The 20,070-nt window shown below is 59.8% G+C and overlaps 2 protein-coding genes across 2 annotated transcripts; one reads left to right on the forward strand and one right to left on the reverse strand.

The window, feature by feature from the left end:
* On the reverse strand, positions 6,745–7,629 carry LOC110259663 (basic proline-rich protein-like). The gene is made up of 2 exons (XM_021085146.1): positions 7,542–7,629; positions 6,745–7,403 (listed from the first exon to the last, which is right to left on the reverse strand). The coding sequence occupies exons 1-2, from the start codon at positions 7,627–7,629 to the stop codon at positions 6,745–6,747; spliced, it is 747 nt and encodes a 248-aa protein (XP_020940805.1).
* KLF16 (Kruppel-like factor 16) lies at positions 7,628–18,232 on the forward strand. The gene is given in 2 exon segments (NM_001164009.1): positions 7,628–8,090; positions 16,002–18,232. Coding segments are annotated over 2 exon segments (765 nt in total). The 3' UTR covers positions 16,304–18,232.

Raw genomic sequence — 20,070 nt, forward strand, 5'->3', positions numbered from 1 at the left:
ATGGGTGACCCCCATTGCAACTGGCCATCTGAAAAGTGCCTCTGGGATCTGCTGCTTTCCAGAGATCTGGACCAGCCGAGGAGTGGAGAATGAAAAGGATGCTTGGGGAGGGACAACCAGGTTCAGTCCAGAGCCTGCCTCCTCCTGCCTTCTAGAGAAGGGCTGGGGTCCTGGGCTCTCCCTCTAGTACCTCAGAGCAGGGGCCTGGTGCCTCCTGTGGAGGAAGACAGCCATACATCCACCCTCAGCCCCCAGCTCCCAGCCCCCCACCGCTAGGCTTGGCCTGGGGCTGGCTGCATCTCCTGTGCATGCAGACCACCCAGGCCACATCTGACCCCTTAGAAATAAACATGGATTGAAAGGTCTCCTGTTGGAATTCCCACTGTGGTGTAGTGGGTTAAGAATTTGAGTTTAGGAGTTCCCGTCGTGGCACAGTGGAAACAAATCTGATTAGGAACTGTGATGTTGTGGGTTTGATCCCTGGCCTTATTCAGTGGGTTAAGGATTTGGCATTGCCATGAGCTGTGGTGTAGGTCGAAGACTCAGCTTGGATCCTTTGTTGCTATGGCTGCAGCATAGGCCGGCAGCTGTAGCTCCAACTTGACCCCTAGCCTGGGAACCTCCATATGCCGTGGGTGCGACCCTAAAAAGAAAAAGAAAAAAAAAAAAAAAAGAATCTGAGTTTAGGAGTTCCTGTGAGGATCAGCGGAAAGGAATCTGACTAGCATTCATCAGGATGCAGGTTCGATCTCTGGTCTCAGTGGCTTAAGGATCTAGTGTCGCTGTGAGCTGTGGCATAGGTCGCAGACGCTCCTGGGATCTGGTGTGGCTGTGGCTGTGACACAGGCTGGCGGCTACAGCTGCAATTCAACCTGTAGCCTGGGAACCTCCCTATCTCCCTATGCTGTGGGTACGGCCCTAAAAAAAAAAAAAAAAGAATCTGAGTTTAGTGGCTGGGGTCACCTCAGAGGTACAGGTTCAATCCTTGGCCCAGCACGGTGGGTTAAAGGATCTGGCATTGCCACAGCTGCAGCATAGGGTTGCAACTGTGGCTTGGATTCAATCCCTGGCCCAGGAACTTCCATGTACCCTAAAGTGTGGCCATAAAATAAAATAAAATCTCAAAAATTGTAAATCATAAATAAATTCAGATGTAGAATAATGGAAATAAAGACAAAAATAAATATGACCTAATTAAAAAAAAAAAAGGAGGGAGTTCCCATCATGGTTCAGCAGAAATGAATCTGACTAGCATCCAGGAAGACGCAGGTTCAACCCCTGGCCTCGCTTAGTGGGTTAAGGATGTGGCGTTGCCTTGAGCTGTGGTGTAGGTTGCAGATGCGGCTTGGATCTGGTGTTGCTGTGGCTGAGGAGTAGGCCAGCGGCTACAGCTCCTATTCACCTCCTAGCCTGGGAACCTCCATATGCCCCAGGTATGGCCCTTAAAAAAAAAAGGAGTTCCGGTTGTGGCTCAGCAGTAAGAACCCAGCTGATATCCTTGAGGACATGGGTTCTATACCTGGCCTCGCTCAGTGGGTTAAGGATCCAGCGTTGCCATTTGCTGTGGTATAGGTTGCAGATACTGTCTGGATCTGGCATGGCTGTGGCTGTGGTATAGGGCAGCAGCTGCAGCTCTGATTGGACCCCTAGCCTGGAACTTCCATACGCTGCAGTGAGGCCCTAAAAAGACAAAAAAGAAAGAAAGAAAGGTCTCACAACTTAACCTGTTGTGCAGCAGGTTAAGGATCAGGCATTGCTGCAGCTGTGGCACAGATTGAAACTGGTGTAGGTTTGATCCCTGACTGGAGAACTTCCATGTGCCATGGCTGTGACCGACCAAAAAAAGAAAAAGAAAAAGAAATCAACATGGATGGGTTACAGAGGAGAATACAAAATGCGATGATTGTAAAAAAAAAGTTTAAGGAGTTCTCGTCGTGTTGCAGGGGAGGCGATTCTGACTAGGAACCATGAAGTTGCAGGTTCTATCCCTGGCCTCGCTCAGTGGGTTAAGGATCCGGCATTGCCGCGAGCTGTGGTATAGGTCGAAAATGCAGCTCGGATCTGGTGTTGGTGTGGCATAGGCTGGTGGCAACAGCTCTGATTGGACCCTTAGCCTGAGAACCACCATATGCTGCAGGTGCAGCCCTTAAAAGACAAAAAGACAAAAACAAACAAACAAAAAAGTTAAAAAAAAATTTTTTTGGGGGGGGGCCATGCCAATGGCATGTGGAAGTTCCCAGGCCAGGGATGGAACCTGTGTCACAATAGTGACTTGGACTGCTGCACTGACAACACTGGATCCTTAACCTACTGCTCCACAGGAGAACTCCTATTATTAAATTTTATTTTAATATTATTATTGGAGTTCCCGTCGTGGCGCAGTGGTTAACGAATCCGACTAGGAACCATGAGGTTGCGGGTTCGGTCCCTGCCCTTGCTCAGTGGGTTAACGATCCGGCGTTGCCGTGAGCTGTGGTGTAGGTTGCAGACGCGGCTCAGATCCTGCGTTGCTGTGGCTCTGGCGTAGGCTGGTGGCTACAGCTCCGATTCGACCCCTAGCCTGGGAACCTCCATATGCCGCAGGAGCGGCCCAAAGAAATAGCAAAAAAAAGACAAAAAAAAAATATATTATTATTTAGCCACGATGTGCAGGAGCCTGATGTGGGATCTCAGTTCCCAGAGGAGGGATTGATCCCAGGCCGCAGTGGTGAAAGCACCAAGTCCTAAACACTAGGCCACGAGGGAGCTCCTGTAATGTACCTGGATTCTAAAAATGCTTTGTGGTCAGAGTATAACACCCTGCTGGACCGGCAGCTCCATGCTCCAGTAGTGTGGGGGCTCTTGTGTTGTAAGAGCAGGACCCACACAGGACGTGGGGGTCACAGCCATAGGCAGGTGGCAGAAATGGGTGTGTGCTGCCAAATCACCTGCTCCCCAGACCCCCTACCACATCCGCTGCTGACGCTGTGTTCTGGATCTCTCGTGACCACATGCTCCATGACACAGTGACCCCCCATGGGTTCTCCTTTCTTCCCTTTATCACAGCGGAGCCATACACAGACACACCTATTTCCTGAAGAATAATTTTAGGGTATTTTTTCAGGAGTGCAATTGCTGGGTCAAAGTTACCACATTTACTGTTTTGCTGGCTCCCTACAAAGTGGTGATGATGTCAGACTCCAAGGGTGCCTCCGATGTCAGATGCTAGGATCCTAAGTGGATGCACCCACTCTTCCTGTTTGCTTTCAGAGGTTCATCTTGGACTAATTTGGGATTTCCAGAAAAGGTGTCATGTCTTCCCTTCCCCACAGTGCCCTCCCAGGACCGTCTTGTCAGAACCAAGAACAGTCTTGGGCTCCTACCCATTTACATGCTTCGGTCTTCACTCCTGTCTCAGCAGTTTTCCCACTGACATCCTTTTCTGCCCCACTGTCCATCCCAGGAACCCACCTGTTGTTTAGACATCGTGTCTCCTTAGTCTGTTAAAATCTGTGACACTGCTCCAGTGTTCCCTTGTTTTTCATGACCTAGACAATTTGGGACTGGTTGGGTGTTTGGTAAAAAGCCCCCTAATCTGGGCCCATCTGAGGTTTTCTTGAGGTCAAACCACTTCTGATTTGAGGAAGAACATGCCAAGGTGAGGTACCCTCCTCAGCGCCTCCCACCAGGGGTCCCTGATACTGCCCTGAAGTTGACCTTGACCTATTAGCTAGGGTGAGGGCCCCAGGATTCCCTGATCAGTCCACACTAAAGGGAAGGGAGTTGTTTAGAAAATAATTTTTCATACAGAGGACTATAAAAGGAAAGCACCCATTGCCCATAATTGCACTGCTTGCATACCTGCTGACATTTTAAAGAAAACAGAATAAATACAGCACATGGATTTAAAGAAAAGATTGAACTAGGAGTTCCCATAGTGGCTAAGTGGTTAACGAATCCGACTAGGAACCATGAGGTTGTGGGTTCGATCCCTGGCCTTGCTCAGTGGGTTAAGAACCCAGTGTTGCCATGAGCTGTGGTGTAGGTTGCAGACGTGGCTCGGATCTCACTTTGCTATGGGTGTGGCGTAGGCCGGCGGCTACAGCTCCGATTAGACCTCTAGCCTGGGAACCTCCATGAGCCACGGGAGCGGCCCCAGAAAAGGCAAAAAGACCAAAAAAAGAAAAAGAAAAGATTGAACTATACAGAAAGTCCTATTAAAAAGGCACAGAGTTCCCTGGTAGCTCAGTGGGTTAAGGATCCAGCATTGTCACTGCTGTGTTATGGGTTCGACCCCTGGCTTGAACATACTGCAAGAAAATGGCTTCTACATGCTGCAAGTGCAGCAAAAAAAAAAAAAAAAAAAAAAAAAAAAAAAGGCTGGAGCTCCTGTTGTGGCGCAGCAGAAATGAATCCAGTTAGCATCCGTGAGGATGGGGGTTCAATCCCTGGCTTTGCTCAGTGGGTCGGGGATTCAGCGTTGCTGTGAGCTGTGGTGTAGATCACAGATGTGGCTCAGATCCTGAGTTGCTGTGGCTGTGGTGTAGGCCGGTGGCTGCAGCTCCAACTAGACCGCTAGCCTGGGAACTTCCATATGCTGTAGGTCCAGCCCTAAAAAGCAAAAAAATAAAAAACAAAAAAACCCAAAACCTATGGCCCTTTCAGCATATCTGTGCACATAGACGAGTGTTGTACACACGTGTTTACATATGCAAGCCTTCAATCTGCCCCTGAACTGTCTGGACCAGGGCATTGATGCTCTGGACACCACCCACTTTATGTGGCCTTCTCATCACCAGCACCAACCTTATGCTCTTACCCCCCTGAGGCCTCCCTCTTCTACACATCCATGTCAGCCTCCTGCTCACCTTGGCCCCGCTCCGTAGGCCCTGTGGCCTGGCAAGAGCCCCTACCCCTGAGCCTCTTAGTGCTGTGAGGGAAGGCTGGAGATGAGCCCCCATTTACAGAGGAAGAAACTGAGGCTTGAAGAAAGGACTGATTGCCATGTGGGAGACCAGCCAGGAGAGAAGCTCAGGCCCCCAAACCTTCTGCTGCCTCTTAGCTTTGCACATGGTCCAGATGCTTCAGGCCACTTCTGGGTCCTCTCCTACCCCTAATATCTTATTCTCCTTTTTACTTTTTTGGCCGCACTTGAGGCATGGGGAAGTTCCTGGGCAAGGGATCAAACCTGCACCACAGCAGTGACAACACCAAATCTTTAACCTGCTGAGCCACCAGGGAACTTGGATTTCTTCACCTATGGAATGGGGGTGGCAACTCAAGGGTCATAGTGAGGATAAGGTGACAGCACACAAGGCAGAAATGAGCATGGGGAGGAGGGAAGGGGGGGCAAGAGGGTCCGCAGGCCACCCAGGGTGTGAACAAGAAACACCATGGGCAGAGTGTGGGCCCCCAAATAAAAGTCATGGGTCCAAGACCCTGTGTTTCTCTGGGAGTGGGTGCCCACCAGGGGCTCTAGGAGGTTTTGTCTGGGTCCCATGGTCCTGATCTCTTCTTTGCCATGGCTCTCCCTATTGTGATTGCTTACTTGACCTTCAGACCCCAGGTAGAGCCCTTTCTGGGATGTCGCCCCTATCTCCTTCATTTGTCAGCTCTGTGACCTTCCACCTGTGACATCATTGTACTCTAGACTGTGAGCCCCCAGAGGGTAAGGCCACAAAGGTATCTTGCTCTGGGTCCAATAAACATCAGTGGAAGGAACCAACAAAGGGTCCTGGCCTCTTTTCTTGCCCTGCTTCTTCCCACGTGCTGGGGTAGGCTGGGAGGCAGGGAGGGGGACCTGCAAAGCCCTTCCTGACTTGTGGGAGACCAGACCTAAGGAGTGGGAAAGACCAGTGGCTGGTGCTCTGAGGCCCCAGACAGCTGGTGAGATGGTGGAGGGTGGGGGCTTGCCCAGGTGGTCTACCCTCTAGGCTTCAAAGGCACAGGAGGCCCAGGCCAGTAGGAATGCTGACCACAAGTGCCCCCCAGTGCTCACCTGGATAGTGGTCCTTTGGAGTGGACTCAGCTCCAAACGATGGTGTTGCATGTACTGTCTGCAGCCTGAAATCGGTACTTCAGTGCTCCTCCTCCCTGTCCAGCCTTGTGCAAGGGCAAGTGCCCAAAAGGAGCTGGCACAAGCTGGCACCACCAAGGGTGGTCAGGCCTAGACCAGGAGTACCCATGGGACAGTGACCAGCCTGGTAACGAGGAGCTGAAATGAGGCCATGTCGGGCTAGTGTGCGGGTTGGTGTGGCGGGGAGGGGTTTGCAGGTGGGGTGGGTGAGTATAAAGTCCTGTTCACATTAACCCAGGGAGGGTTAGTGAGCCGACTGGAACCCGTGCAGGAAGGCCCCCTGGAGGTCGCTCCGGTCACTGCACAGCCCCCGTGGCCCGCCTAGGAAGGGGCAGGGGCGTGGTCACACTGGAGGGGGCCACCCCATCGCCCCATTTCCACGCGCCTGCCGACTCAGGCCTGCGGCTCAGGCGGACCCCGAGCATCTGCGTTCCAAATTAAACAATTTGGGCTGGACGTCCTCGGAAGCTTGGCGAGGCCCCACTTTCCCCATCCCGGGCACCGGGAAGCGACGTTCCTATGTCCCAGCAAGGATGGGATACTCTGCCCCATCAAAGCACCGAGCCCCGCCCTTTGTGACCCCAGCCCTCCTCACCTAGTGACTCTCGAATGGGGCGCAAAAAGAGGAAAGAGCGCAGGCTCGCTCGACTCAGCCAGGCCGGGAGTGGCCACCCCCCCCCCACCCCCGTCTAGCTTCGGATCCCAGGGAATGGCGAGTGGGACCCCGGACAAAAGGGTGCGACGGGACACAGGCGAGCGCGGTCTAGCAGGGCCAAAGGCCCGGGAGGACGTGAGGGGGGAGGGTCGCGCACGTGGCCAGGGGGCGGGGCTGGCCGCTTCCGCACCCCCACCGGGCCACGTGGGGAGCGGAGCCCTTCCCCATCGCGACCTGGGGCGCGCCCGGGCAGGGGTGGAAGAGCCCGGGGAAGGGGAGGGCTCCCGCCGGCCGCGCGCACCAGCGGGGGTGGGCGAGCCCGCGAGGAGGCGGGGCGCGCGCCGAGCAGGGATGGGCGCGCCCGTCCGAGGAGGGAGGGGCGTGCCGGGATGGGGCGGGGCGCGCTCCGGGGGTGGGACCGTACCGGGGACGGGGCGGAGCCTCCTGGCGTGAGGAACTGGTGCTGCGGGTAGCGGACCGGGAGGCGGGCGGCCGCGCCCGTGTGGAAGGCACCTCCCGTATAGAAGGCGCTCTCGGGAAAGGGGGAGGGGGCGTGCTCCGGGGCTCGAGTGGGCGCGCCGAGGGGGCGGCTCCTTCGCCCAGGGCCCCGCCCCCCGGCGGCCTCGCGCGGCGGGTAGAGTGGTGGAGGGCGCGCCGGGCGGGGGGCGTGGCCGCGCGCCCCGAGGGGGCGTCCTCCGGGCGGGGCGGGCCGCGGCCACCCCCGCGGGCTCCGGTGCGTCAGGGCGCGTCAGGCGGGGCGGGGCGGGCCGAGCGCGGGCGGCGGCGGCGGCGGCGCGCGCCGGCCTCCTCCTCCTCCTCCGCCTCCCGCACTCGAGCAGCCGCTGCCGGCCGGACGGGCGCTGCTCCCGCCGCCTCCGCTCCGCCTGCTCGGCCGCGCCGCGCGCCCTTCGCCTGGCATGTCGGCAGCCGTGGCGTGCGTGGATTACTTCGCCGCCGACGTGCTCATGGCTATCTCCTCGGGCGCCGTGGTGCACCGCGGTCGGCCGGGCCCCGAGGGCGCGGGCTCGGCCACCGGCCTAGATGTGCGCGCGCCGCGCCGCGAGGCCGCCCCACCCGGGCCCCCGGGACCGCCGCCGCCGGTCCCCGTCGTCCCGGGCCCAGGCCCCGGCGCCGCCGCCGCCGCCGCCGCACCCCACCTGCTGGCCGCCAGCATCCTGGCCGACCTGCGCGGCGGGCCCGGCGCCGCTGCGGGGGGCGCATCGCCGGCCTCGTCTTCTTCGGCCGCCTCGTCCCCGTCCTCTGGCCGCGCCCCCGGCGCCGCGCCCGCCGCGGCCAAGAGCCACCGCTGTCCTTTCCCGGGCTGCGCCAAGGCGTACTACAAATCCTCCCACCTCAAGTCGCACCTGCGGACGCACACAGGTGAGCCCGGCCGCGCGCTCGGTCCGCGCGGGGGCGGCCTCCAGTGCCCCCTCCCCCGCTGGGACCCCGAAACTGCGTGGCGCGTCGGGGGCGGGGAGGGGGGCGCGCCCGTGCTGCCGCCGCGCCGGCCGGGAGGGCGGGGCCTCAGTGGGTGGGGCGCGCGCGGGGGGCGTGGCGGCCACGCGGTCGGGCAGGCAGTGAGCGGATGGCGGGCGCGGAGGCAGGAGCTGGGGAGGGGCGCGGCGCGTGTGGCGGCGGGGTCTGCTGGTGGATCGGGCCTCTCGGGCCCCTTCGTTTTCGGCTTCATTTCTCTTTTCTTTTCTTTTGGTTTCGAATTTGAGTGTTGGGCACCATGGTAGGAACGTCCAGCTGTGAGGTTATTTTTCCTTCCCATGCCTCGATTTTCTTATCTGTAGAAAAGCAGGAGGAGTCGCGGCGCTGCCTCCGGGGTAGCCGCGAGGATTCACGCCAGAGGGCGGCTGAGCGCCTGGTGCGGGGCCAGGTTAAGGGGGTGCCGCGTACGTTTCCTTTTCCTTTTCCTGTTTTAATAGGCGGAAGGTGGGCTGGAAATGCGGGTTAGGGCCTGAGTCTGCGGAGGAGGGAGATCCCTGAGGGTGTCACGTCCTCACCGCATTTCCCCCCACCTGCTGAAGGAGCCGGTAGGGGGTGGATTTGGCGACACTGTCATGTCTCAGCTCACCCGGGTGTAGGGATTGGGCCTCTGGGGGAAACTGGAGGCAGGAGGCTCTGGCCTCCTTTTCCTCCTGTGGATCCTCCCCCAGTGTCCCCCATGGAGTCTCATCCTCAGCATTTTCTCCTGTGCTGGGAGGCAGGGGATGGTGGGCCTTGGTCGGCAGCCAGAGTTTGAGCATTGGCGGTCTTCCTTTGGTTGGGAAGGTCAGGGGCGACTGGGTGGGCGTGCACTTGGATTTAGGGCTCTGTCAGTTGATAGCACACGATCTAGTCCTTGCGGGTGTGTTTTCTGTCTGTATGAAAGGCTTTGTCGCCGCTTTTCCCTGAGGGATCCTTATGGGGGTCACGTTAGGCAGCAGCGTGTGTCCGCGCGGCTCGGTGGACCTGCTCCCATTGTAGGAACACGCGGAGGAGGTGGGGGTAAGCAGGGTTGGTCCCAGCAGTGTGGTGGAAACAGGGATGCCATGACACTTGAATGTCGCTGATATCTCCAGTTCCCTGGTTTGGTTGTTTTTGTTTTTTTATGTTGTCGGACTTCCTGGGTCTGGTGAAAGAGGGTGGCCAGTGCACCTCACATTATGGCTCCTGAGGGACATTTCCCCAGCTTTTCCTGGGGTCCTCAGAAGCCCCCTAGGCCCTCAGCCAGTGTTGGCCGCCCCCCCCTTAGCCCATGGGGAAGGAAAGACTCCTAGTCAAAGATCTGGATCTCAGCATTGCTGTTCCTGTTTTTAATGAGAAACCGAGGCCCTGGGGTCAGTCGGGGTGTCCCAGTGATGGGGGGCAGGGTGCCAGCCCTTGTGCCTTGGCCCCTGAGGGACCTGTGCTTGCAGATGTGCTGTCGCGAAGCCCCCTTGATAAAAAAGACGTTTCTGGGAGTGAAAGCCTGCACCCAGGCACCCTTGATTTGGTCCTGGAGGGTTTGGGGCACCCCCGTGCTTCATGATTAATTCCTCACCTTTCTGGCCCCCAGAACCTCTAAACCCTGCCCAGGGTCTTCGTTCAGGTTTTTTGCCTTTTCTAGCCCCCAGGGGAGGGGGCAGCTGCCCTTGTGCCTGTTGAGGGGTGGGGAAGCCATGCTTGTGAGTATGGTGTTGTCCACTGCTGGGGGCTAGCCTAGGGTGGGATCTACTGAGGAACCCTGCTGAGCCGGTGTTCCCTGAGGGTCTTTGGGAGGGTGTCCTTTCCCACCTGCCTCTGCCTGACCGCCCTCCTTTCTGTAAAGAGAATTCCCATCCTGGCCTGGCCCCATTTTACAGATGAGCCACCGGGCACAGCAGGAGTCAGGCAAGTGGAGTGTGGTGCCTCCATCTTCGCTGTTCCATTTGGCAGAGAGGGTTGGAGTGGGGAAGCCAGGAGAGGCCACGGGGTCTTTCACAGCCCCCCCCCACCCCCGCCAGCTGCAGGGAAGTGTGGAGGTCTGTGCTTTAGTCCTTGCATCTGGCCTGCAGCCCCTGGCCCAGAATGAGGTCTCCTGACTCTGGCTTGGGGCAGGGAAAGACTTGGAAGCTGCAGGAGATGTTGACACGGTTGCCGTGGATACCGAGGGAGCTGGAGGGAGGTGGGGCGGGGGCGGAGGAGAGGCTGGCAGTCTACTTGCTCTCTCAGCCTCCTCCATCTCTGGACTGCTCCCCTGTCCCAGAGCCCCCAGCACACAGCACCTTCTGGGGGGCTCAGACCCTCGTCCCCCGGGAGCTTAGATCTGGATCTGGAGCTGTTAGTCTGGGGCTCCCCCTCTGAGCTGCCGACTTTGAGTCTGGGTCATTCTCCATCTGGGGCGTCCTGGCCACTGTGGGGTGCTGGACAGCCTTCCAGGCCCCCACCCACTGGATGCTGGGTGCACCCCCAGTTGTGACAAGGACAAATGTCCTCAGACATCACCCAGTGATCCCTGGGGGTTGTGGGATCACCTCCAGTTGAGACCCCCTGTAAAACCTTGTTTGCTTAAGCCTGAGAAGTCGCTGAGGGTTTTCTGTGTGTGCGAGGCACTGTGGGCATGGCCCAGTGCCCTTTCCATGGGGCTCCTAGAACACTGGGGGCTGTTGACAGCAGCGGTGATGGAGGAAAGGGCTTCCAGGAGGAAGAGGTTGGAAGAAGTGGGGAAGGGTGTGTCCTAAGCAAAGGGACACCACCCGGCTGCAGGGGGTGGGGGCAGGGGCCCTGGGTGAGGATTGGGAGGCTGCTGCTGCGAGGCTGCAGTGGGAGGTGGGGAGGGGGCCAGGGAGGTAAGTGTGAGGTGAGTGTTCCCTTTAATCCCAAGGGCAGGGTAGGGGTGGGCGGGGAGGCAGGCCTCCCAGCTGAAGAAAATCCGTTTATGAGGAAGGGATTAGGATGGGAGAGGGGTTTGGAGGAGCTGTGTGGGAGGGAGAGAGGTGTGCTTGTCCAGGATTGGGTGGGAGGGGGAAGCCCCAGACATGGGGGACAAGAGACAGTTGCGGTAACCCCCTGTTTGTTGATTTAGCAGCCCAAGCTGGGGTTGGGGGTGGTATTTGTTGAGTAGACCCCCAGGAGGAGAAGCAGATGGGGAAACTGAGGCCAGAGGGGACATGGTCACCACATCCCCCCAGGGCTATCTGAGCAAAGCTTGTGAGCTCTCCAGGACGAGGTGGGGCTCAGGAGTCCCAGTGATTTATCTGGAGGGGCAGAGAGGGGCAGTGCCATGCCCAAGGGGTGCAAGTGCCCAGGACTGCCTCCCCACTTCGACCCCTTCTCCAGCATTGGGGTTTGGTGAGCAGCTGGGATTGGCCATAGTGCCTGTGCCTTAGCTGGGGGTGGGGGTGGAGCACCCCCACATTGTGGGGGGCGATAACCAGCCCCCACCCAGGCTTCCTGATAAAGGTGGCCCAGATGGCCCGGGAGTTGGCACATGATACCAGCATGAAGAGCTGGCCTCCTAGAGAGGGGGGCCCCCGCCCTCACCCAGTCCTGTTTCCAGAACAGCAGGCCTCTGGAACAGCATGCTCTGGGGGGGGGCCTGTGGGAGCGGTGCCCCAGGACTGAGAGGGTCCCCCTCTGTGGCAGAGATGCCTATCTCGGTGGGGAAGTAAGTCAGGGTAGCCTGGGTTCTCTGGGAGTGAGGAGAGCTGGTGGCAAGGGCCCACCTTTTAAATAAATGGGGGGTAGTAGCCACAGATCCTACCTGAGGGACGGGGGTAGACTAGATCGTGGCTAGCTGGTTAGCCATTAGCGCCTGCTGGAACCAGTGAGCTGAGCGCCCTTCTCTGGGTCTGTAGACTTTGCATGGATATATTAAGTACCCCACGGTGTGTCAGGCCTGTGCCCTCAGCTTTACAATGGGACATGGGGCAGATTTCACACTAAGAGACTGGGCACAAGGATAAGAAAAGCTGAGATGTGGGAGACAGTGGAGGGGGAGGTACACCAGCAGGAGAGAGAGACTGCACTGAAGGGTGACATGGAGCAGGAACCTAGTGTGTGACGAGTGACATGGGGGAGGTTCCAGGTGGCAGGAACCTAGTGTGTGAGGAGCAGCTAGTGGGGCTACAGAGGAGCCCAGGCTAAGGTAAAGATTTCAGCTTTGACTCTGAGCCAGGGGGCAGAGCACAGACTGGGCAGCCCACATACCAGCCCACTCACTGGCTACTGCACCAGTCCACGCCTGAGCTGGGGGCTGGAGCTGAGAGGAGCCAGGGTGGGAGCTGGAGGTAATTTGATGGGGCGTTGATGGGATTTGCTGCCAGGTTCCACATGGGGAGTTGAGGGCGGGGAGACCTCTGCTTATGCTTTTGGTGGCAACACAGCTGAGCCAAAGAAATGGAAAACTTGGGGTTCCTGCTGTGGCAATGGGATTGATGGTGTGTTGGGAGCCCTGGGACGATCCCCAGCCTGGCACTGTGGGTTAAGAATGTGGTGTTGCTGCAGCAAAGGCACAGATCTGATCCTTGGCCTGGGAGCTCCATATGCTGCCATTGGCCAAAAAATAAATAAATAAAAACTTAAGGGAAAAAAAAAAAGAAATGGAAAACTTTCAGGAGTAGGGCTAGGAGGGAAGTCTTGGGTGGGGGTGGGGTGCAAAGTTTAATGAGTGTTTAAGGTCGCAGAGCAGATGAACTTCCCGCAGATTGGTTTTTTTTAAGACATCAGGATGGCGAGTGGCTGGAGGATCCTGGGCCCTGCCCTGCAGTCCTCACCATCAGTCCTTCAGCTTTCAGTGGCATCTCTGTTCTGTCCTCTGGGTTCCTTGCGGCCTCTCAGGCCTATCTCCTTTGGGAAGCCGCCTGCGCCGCCGCCTTGCCCGCCGCCCCCCCATCTGCTGCAGCTCTAGCTTCCCCAGCTCTCTTGAAATGCTTCCTTCCATGGGCCCCTCCCCCAGCGCAGCCCACCCGGTAGGTGGGCATTTGTGCAAGTGTTAGCCGCGGGCCACACTTCCATCTTCAACTCTTAGGTTAAAGATGACCTCAGGAGGTTATAGTGCAGGTTAGCTGTCAGACCCTTGGCCCTGGCCCCCTTCCCAGCCCAGGGAGGTCCCACACTCTCTCCCTGGGTGAAGGCGGGGCAGGCTGAGCCAGGCCTGGAGCATGGTACCACCTCTTGGCTCCCCTATGACAGGTCTCCAGGACCTCCTGGCCTCCATTTTCCGGCTGTCCTGAGCTCACCCACAGGCCCAGCCCAAATAGAGGGTCAAGTCCACTGCAGCCCCGCCCACCCCATTCACGTCCCGCGCCCAGTCTAGCCCCGCGCCCAGTCTAGCCGGAACAGACAGGTGGTGGCACCTGGGCGAGCCGGCTCTGAGCCTTGAGAGCGTTGCCCCCTGCTCCCGGCCAGTGTCTGTGAGAGGGTGTCAGGGCCTGGCATCTTGCAGGCATTCGCCCAAAGTTGTTTTGGGGGCAGGAAGCCTGTGCTCCCGCGTCCTGCCAGCCACGTGTGCACGTGCGCTACTCGCGGCGGCGCGGGGCGGGGCTGGCAGGCGACCCCCGGCCCTGGCGGCGGGAGCACGTGAGTGGAGCGGGCTGGGCTGCGGTTGTCCCTGCCACCGCCGAGCTACGTGCGGCAGCTGTTCCCGTCGGCTGCTCTCGACCGGCCCCTGCGGGCACTGGCACCGCACTTGTAACCTGCTCCTTGCAAAGTAGAGCTGCGGGGCGGGGGTGGGGTGGGACCAGCCCCACCGCTCGAAATGGGGAAGTGAGCCAACTGCGGGACGCACCAGCGGTGGGATGGCCCCCTCCCCTTCTGCTGCACCCTGCCTGTGCCCTGTAAGATGGCGACCGGACTGCGTGCCCCTCCGAGGGGCATCGCTTCCCCAGGCCCCGGGTGGGTTTAAAGCTGCAGCCCTGACCCCATACCTGACTCCCCTCCCCCAGACTTCAGCCCTCAGGAGCCAAATGGGGTGGGTGTTTTGAGCCCTGAAATTCTGTTGAGTATGTCCCCACTGGGACCCCTCCCCCAACTGCTGCGGACTCCGCCTCTTGGCTTGTTGCAGGGGAGGCATGAGGTGTGGAGACGACAACCCCCAGGGATTTGGGGCCACCTGTGGTCTTGGGGACTGTTGCTCTCCCCCCAGCAGCACACTTGTCTGTGACGCCCCCCACCGGAGGTAGCATCAGCACAGCTGGGTTTGCCGCCTCCTGGGGCCCTCCCTCAGCTGTGGGCGTAACACAGGTACCCCACAAGAAACTCGGGGAGGCCCTGCTGACCTTTGATCCCTCTCCGTGGCTGTGGGTGGTAGGGCTGGCTGAGTGAGGCCAGGAGAAAGGGATGGGGGGTTAGTCTAGCTCTGTCCTGGGCAGAAGCTGCTCTGAAGCCCACCAGTGCCCCTCTGCATTCCTGACCCCTCGCCCCTCCCAGCCCTCCTCCCCAGGGCAGGCCTTGAGCTAAGATCACAGATGTCTGTCACTAGGTCACCGAGAGGATCCAGGCTCTGCTCCCCGAAGGCTGCGGGTGTGTCATACCCTCCCTGCCATTGCTTTCTGGTTGGCTCTGCAATCCCCCACCAGGGTGCTGCTTGAGGGGACACTCTTCTGTCACACTTCCTCTCAGGTGGGTCCCCTGAGGCAGGTTCAGCTAGGGTCACTGCAGACCCAGCCATCCAGTACTCTGTGTGGGCCTTCCAGTGTACACATTAGGTACCACCCTGACTCCCCTGTGGCTCTTCCTTTCCTGCCCCCATCTGGCTGTCCCCCCTTCCTCTGCTGGACTCCCTCAGTGCCACGAGGGTTGTCTCTCAAGCACAAGGGTGACCCTGCCCGTGTATCCACATTCTATCTGCACAACCCCCCAAACACCCTTCAAAACCCCTGGTCTTTAGGCAAAATAATGACGGGGGGTTCCAGAGTCCCAGGTACCCGGCGCTGGGTCCGAAAGGTTGCAAACGGGGGTGCTCACGGCCCCTGGGACTGGGGCGTGGTGAGGGTGCCCCCGGTCAGCCTGGGAGACCTGACAACACAGGCTGCGGGTTCGCGACCGAGTCAGATGAGGGGTCGGGAGGCACTGTTCTGGGGTAGGGATCCCCACAGAATAAGCGGGTGGGACCGGCGAGCAGGGATGGCGGCAGCAGGGGCAGGATGGGCGAGGCCGGCCCGGCGGTGGGAGGGGTCTGCGGAGGAAGTTGCCGGCGGCGGCCCGCCCCTCCCCTGGCCGTCTGTTCCGCGGGGGCGGGGCGAGTCCCGCGCTGCCTCCTGGCGCCGCCCCTTCCCGCGCCCTAACCCTGGGGCGTCCCCGGTGGGCCGTGCGTCCCTTTCCCCACCCCGCGAGCGCGGCCCGGGGTGGGGGTGGGGTGGGGTCCTTTTGCTGGTATCCTGTGCTCATAGAAGGGCCATGTGGGTCAGCGGTCAAGCAGGGGAAGCTGTCCAGACGACGCTCACACCGGCGCGCCGGGTGGTCATTTCCAAAAGCAAGGGGGTTAACTGGGGCCGCCAGCACCTGGGAGGCCGGGAATGCCCCACCGGAAAGGTATAAGGGAATTTCGCGGGGTGGGGTTCAGCAGGACTCGTTTGCATAAGGAGAAGCCCCCACAGAAAGTCAACTTGCTTTCCAGAGCGGGCACGTGTGTGGCAAGTACACCAGGAGACACATGTTAGCCAGGTGGCGCCGGTCCTGGGGGTGGGGGAGTGGGCAGGCAGGCCTGGGAGAACTCTAGGTTCTTTCCTTTAACCTGTGGCACCTGCTCCGGGTCTGTAATGGTTGTTAGCCATAGGAAGTAGAAGGGAGAATATCCCCTCTCCCCACACTGACCTCTGTCTGGCCTCTGTCCCCTCCGCCCAGGTGAGCGCCCCTTTGCTTGCGACTGGCCAGGCTGCGACAAGAAGTTTGCGCGCTCCGACGAGCTGGCCCGCCACCACCGGACGCATACGGGCGAGAAGCGCTTCCCCTGCCCGCTCTGCTCCAAGCGCTTCACACGCAGCGACCACCTGACCAAGCACGCTCGCCGCCACCCCGGCTTCCGCCCGGAACTGCTCCGGCGCCCGGGCACCCGCAGCACCTCGCCCAGCGACTCGCTGCCCTGCAGCCTGGCGGGCAGCCCCGCGCCCAGCCCGGTGCCCAGCCCGGCCTCCACTGTCCTGTAGAGCCCTGGTCCAGCCGCCCTGAGCACGCCCCCGCTGGGCCTGGGCATGGAGCACCAGCAACACGTCTGCTGTCCCGGGCCTGGGGCGGGGCCGGACTGACTGCCAGTCCAGCCCCTTCCAGTGACCCCGTAGGGGCCCCCAAAATGCCCCTGCCCCCTTCAAGAAGACAAGGAGGGGGCCTGAGACTGGACCGGGGTTATCTGGGCCTTGGAGGTTTTGTTCCTGAGGGGTAGCTGGGGCCCCGTGTCTGTATATAGCCATGATTGTTAACTCTCTTCCCAGCTGTTAAACAGGGACCCCAGGTGGGTAGCCAGAAGGCATTCCCCTTACCCCTTTGCCGCCTCCCTGCTTTGGGGGATGTGTGGGCTTTGGGGGAGGTGGCCCAGGAAAGGCACCCCTTAACCAGTGTTCAGACTTGGCCCCCAGGCCCCTCTCTCCAGGTTGGGATGAAGTGTGCAAAGAGCCATAGGTGAACCAGGGGTTACCCCCGGGCTGCCTCCTGTCCCCCCATTCCCCCCCAAGGGGGGCACCCATCACCCCACTGAAAGCCATGGAGACGTTCAGGGAAACGGGGTGCAGCCCGGCTGCCCCCATTCGGGTACTCAATCTCAGGTGTCCACAGGTTCTGCCCCACTACCCACGGTGGGGGGACATTTAGCTCCCCAGCAGCAAGGGCGGGGCGGGGAAGGGGGAGGTGGTAGGGTTTCCATAGGGGTCCCCGTTTTGCTTCTGAGACTCGTGGTGGGGGAAAGAAACGGGGTCTGCCAAAGAGCAGTTTAACTCATTGGGGGGGTACAATGGGTGGGTATGAATGCAGGCTTATTTATTTTCCTGTCTCTGCTGGGGTGGGGGCTGCACTGCCCCCTCTGGGTGGTTGTGCGAGTGTATGAGTGAGAGAGACTTGGGGGGGAGCTGGCACATGACCAGCTCCCCTCCTGAAGGGGAAGAGTCCCCGACATTGGCCTTGTGCAGCATCACGTGACAATCAGTCCCTCCTATTTGGGACCAGGACAGCCAGTGGGAGAAATGCACCATTCCCCACCCTTCTTCCTTGCACGACCCCCTGGGCAGCAGGGCCCCTAGACCCTCGGTTGAGGTTCTGCCCATGTGGGAGGAAGCAGGAGGGCTGACCCCAGAACCCCTTTGGGATAGCTCGATTTTTTTGGACCGGGTAGAATATTTTTTCAGGCGCCAATCCCTTCCTTGATCTGGGCCCCACGAGTGGTCTGTTGTCCTTAGGGGGTGTGGGGGGAGGGTCTGCATGGACTGAGCTTTGGATCGGGAAGGGTAAATACCACCTCTCTCCTGGTGTCTTCCCACTGTGGCTTCCTCTGGATTTCATTTTGGACAATGACCGAAGACCCCCCGCCCTGGAATGGGAAGGGGACCCAGGCTCCCCGTCCCGGACCTTGAAAGGGCCCATCCTGCCTTGGGCTGCAGGAGGTCTGTGGCATCCCCATCTGTTCCAGAACCTTCTTGTCCTCATTGGGGGCTGGGGTATTTGGATGGCACTGGTGCGGACCCTCACTGGCCCTGGCAGGATCCAGGGACAGCTGCCCGGGGTCCTGGGGAGGGGGGCGGGAAGCCCTTTTGGAGCTGGGCGGGTGGATCTGGGCAGGTACTTGCTGGGCTGGTCCATCTGCCCAAAACCCTTGGTGAGATGCCTTAGTTGGGGGTGGGGGTGGTTCCAGGGCCTTGTTTCCCTTTGTGACTGTCTGGATAGCCCTATGATTGTCCCAGCCCCAGCCGGTTCCTGTCCACAGAAGGTGGACTGTGGTCTGAGGACCCAGGTCCCTGGCGCCTTCCCAGTGTTCAGGGGCTTGGAGGGACCGGTGGTCATTGGGACCTGGTTCCAGCCAGTTTGGCCTCTCAAGATGGGGGGAGGGGGGGCCCCTGCCCTGCCTGGCTTCATCCCGGTATTTAATTAAATACGCTTTTTTAAAACCCGATTCCAGAGCCTGTGTGGTCTTTCCCAAGCCGGTGGGCCCTCGGACTCCCCTGTCCCCCTGGTCAGTGTAGTCCCTAGCCTCCTCTTGGGAAAACTGAGGCAGTGAGTCCCGGGACCCGGTGGGGATCTTGTCAAGGACCCACTGACAGGGACGCATAGTGACGCCCGACAGCCTTAAGGCCCGGGGGTACCTCGCCCTCAGCCACGCGCTTAAGTCCAGCAGCACCCACGCCTCGCGCAGCTGCACCCCCGGCCCGCCTTCCCTCTCCGTTACCCAGCAACCGAGGCGCGGTGACGGCGCCTGGGGGCGTCCGCTGCCCGCCCTTTTCCGGGGGCGGGAGGAGCCAGCTCCTAGCGGGCTACTAGCTGGCTCTATAAGGCTCCTCCCCCGAGGGTACCCCGCATTCCCGGCTTCCTTTCACGCGGCCACCCTTGCCCCGCCCGACTGCTCACGTTTGCCGGCTCCCAATTGGGTGGAGGGCTGGGAGGAAAAGGGGCCTCGAGAGCATTGAGAAACTGGTGAGAACTCTGAACCCTTTCTTGGGAAAAGTGCATCCCAGATTTCCGCAGTCTCCGGAGCCCAGAAGGCCGGTGGGGCTGTGGTGCGGGGAGCGTAGACCCTCCGCACCGGTTTCCTCACTTCTCGCCCCGGGAAGGCGGCAGCCTCGCCATCTGGCGGCCGCCCCTGGAATGGCGCCACCGGCTCCGTCCGACCCCCTCCCCAAGGTCCTGCCCTTGGGGCCGTCAAGGTCGCCCCACTCGGCACGGAGCCCTCTACTCTAAGATGGCCCCCATCTGGCACCCTTTTACTCCCTTTCTGCTGGATTCTGGCCCGAAAGCCCACAGATGTCGCTCCCTGGACCCTTGTCCGCTCCAGGGACAAGAAGCTGTCAGGCTTCTCTGTCCCTTTGAGGTCCTTACGTGCAGACCCTCCCTTCAGTCTCTCTTGGACGCACTATCATGGGCCCCGGAAGCAGATTGGAGATTTCCCCTCTGCCTCCTGAATGCTCCGTCGGCAGGTGGCCCCGAGGACCCCTGGCCCTACCCGCTAGGCTCAGATCCCCTGTGTGCTGAGGACACCCCCTGGTCCATGCCAGCTGGACCTCGTCCTCAACGCCAGACCCGAGATGTTCTCAGCCCCACCCCTAGTCTGTTCTGGTCTGCTCCCCTTCAGTCACTGCAGCTTCAGCCAAAATCTTTGGGCTCGCCCCTGACTCCCCTCTTTGTCTCACCACCCTCATCCGGTCCATTTGGAATTCTTTTTTTTTTTTGTCTTTTTTGTCTTTTTGTTGTTGTTGTTGTTGCTATTTCTTTGGGCCGCTCCCACGGCATATGGAGGTTCCCAGGCTAGGGGTCGAATCGGAGCTGTAGCCACCGGCCTACGCCAGAGCCACAGCAACGCGGGATCCGAGCCGCGTCTGCAACCTACACCACAGCTCACGGCAACGCCGGATCGTTAACCCACTGAGCAAGCGCAGGGACCGAACCCGCAACATCATGGTTCCTAGTCGGATTCGTTAACCACTGCGCCACGACGGGAACTCCCCATTTGGAATTCTAACTGGACATCTACCTTTGAAACATACCCAGAACCAGTCCATTTCTCCTGCCTCCACCTAATCCCACCTCATGGCCCACCTGGACCAACCCTTGATCCGGACTCCTGCCCTGGCCCTCACAGTCTGCCTTCCCGGCTGGAGCCACCAGAAGGCGTCTGTGATCACTTTCTGTGAGTCAGGCCCTGCCCTCCTCTGCACTCAGCGCTCCAGGCTGCCACCTCCCTCCAGGGTGAATCGCCCAAGTCCTCCCTGAGGCCAAC

This window comes from Sus scrofa, chromosome 2 (assembly GCF_000003025.6).
Source record: "Sus scrofa isolate TJ Tabasco breed Duroc chromosome 2, Sscrofa11.1, whole genome shotgun sequence".
NCBI classification, from domain to species: domain Eukaryota; kingdom Metazoa; phylum Chordata; class Mammalia; order Artiodactyla; family Suidae; genus Sus; species Sus scrofa.

What these genes read in the sequence shown, in the direction of transcription:
- LOC110259663 (XM_021085146.1), bottom strand. Translation starts at nt 7,629, where the DNA reads ATGCCAGGCGAAGGGCGCGCGGCGCGGCCGAGCAGGCGGAGCGGAGGC. An exon ending in GGCCGGCAGCGGCTGCTCGA is followed by an intron (nt 7,404 to 7,541) that starts GTGCGGGAGGCG and finishes CCCCGCCCGGAG; the next exon opens with GACGCCCCCTCGGGGCGCGC.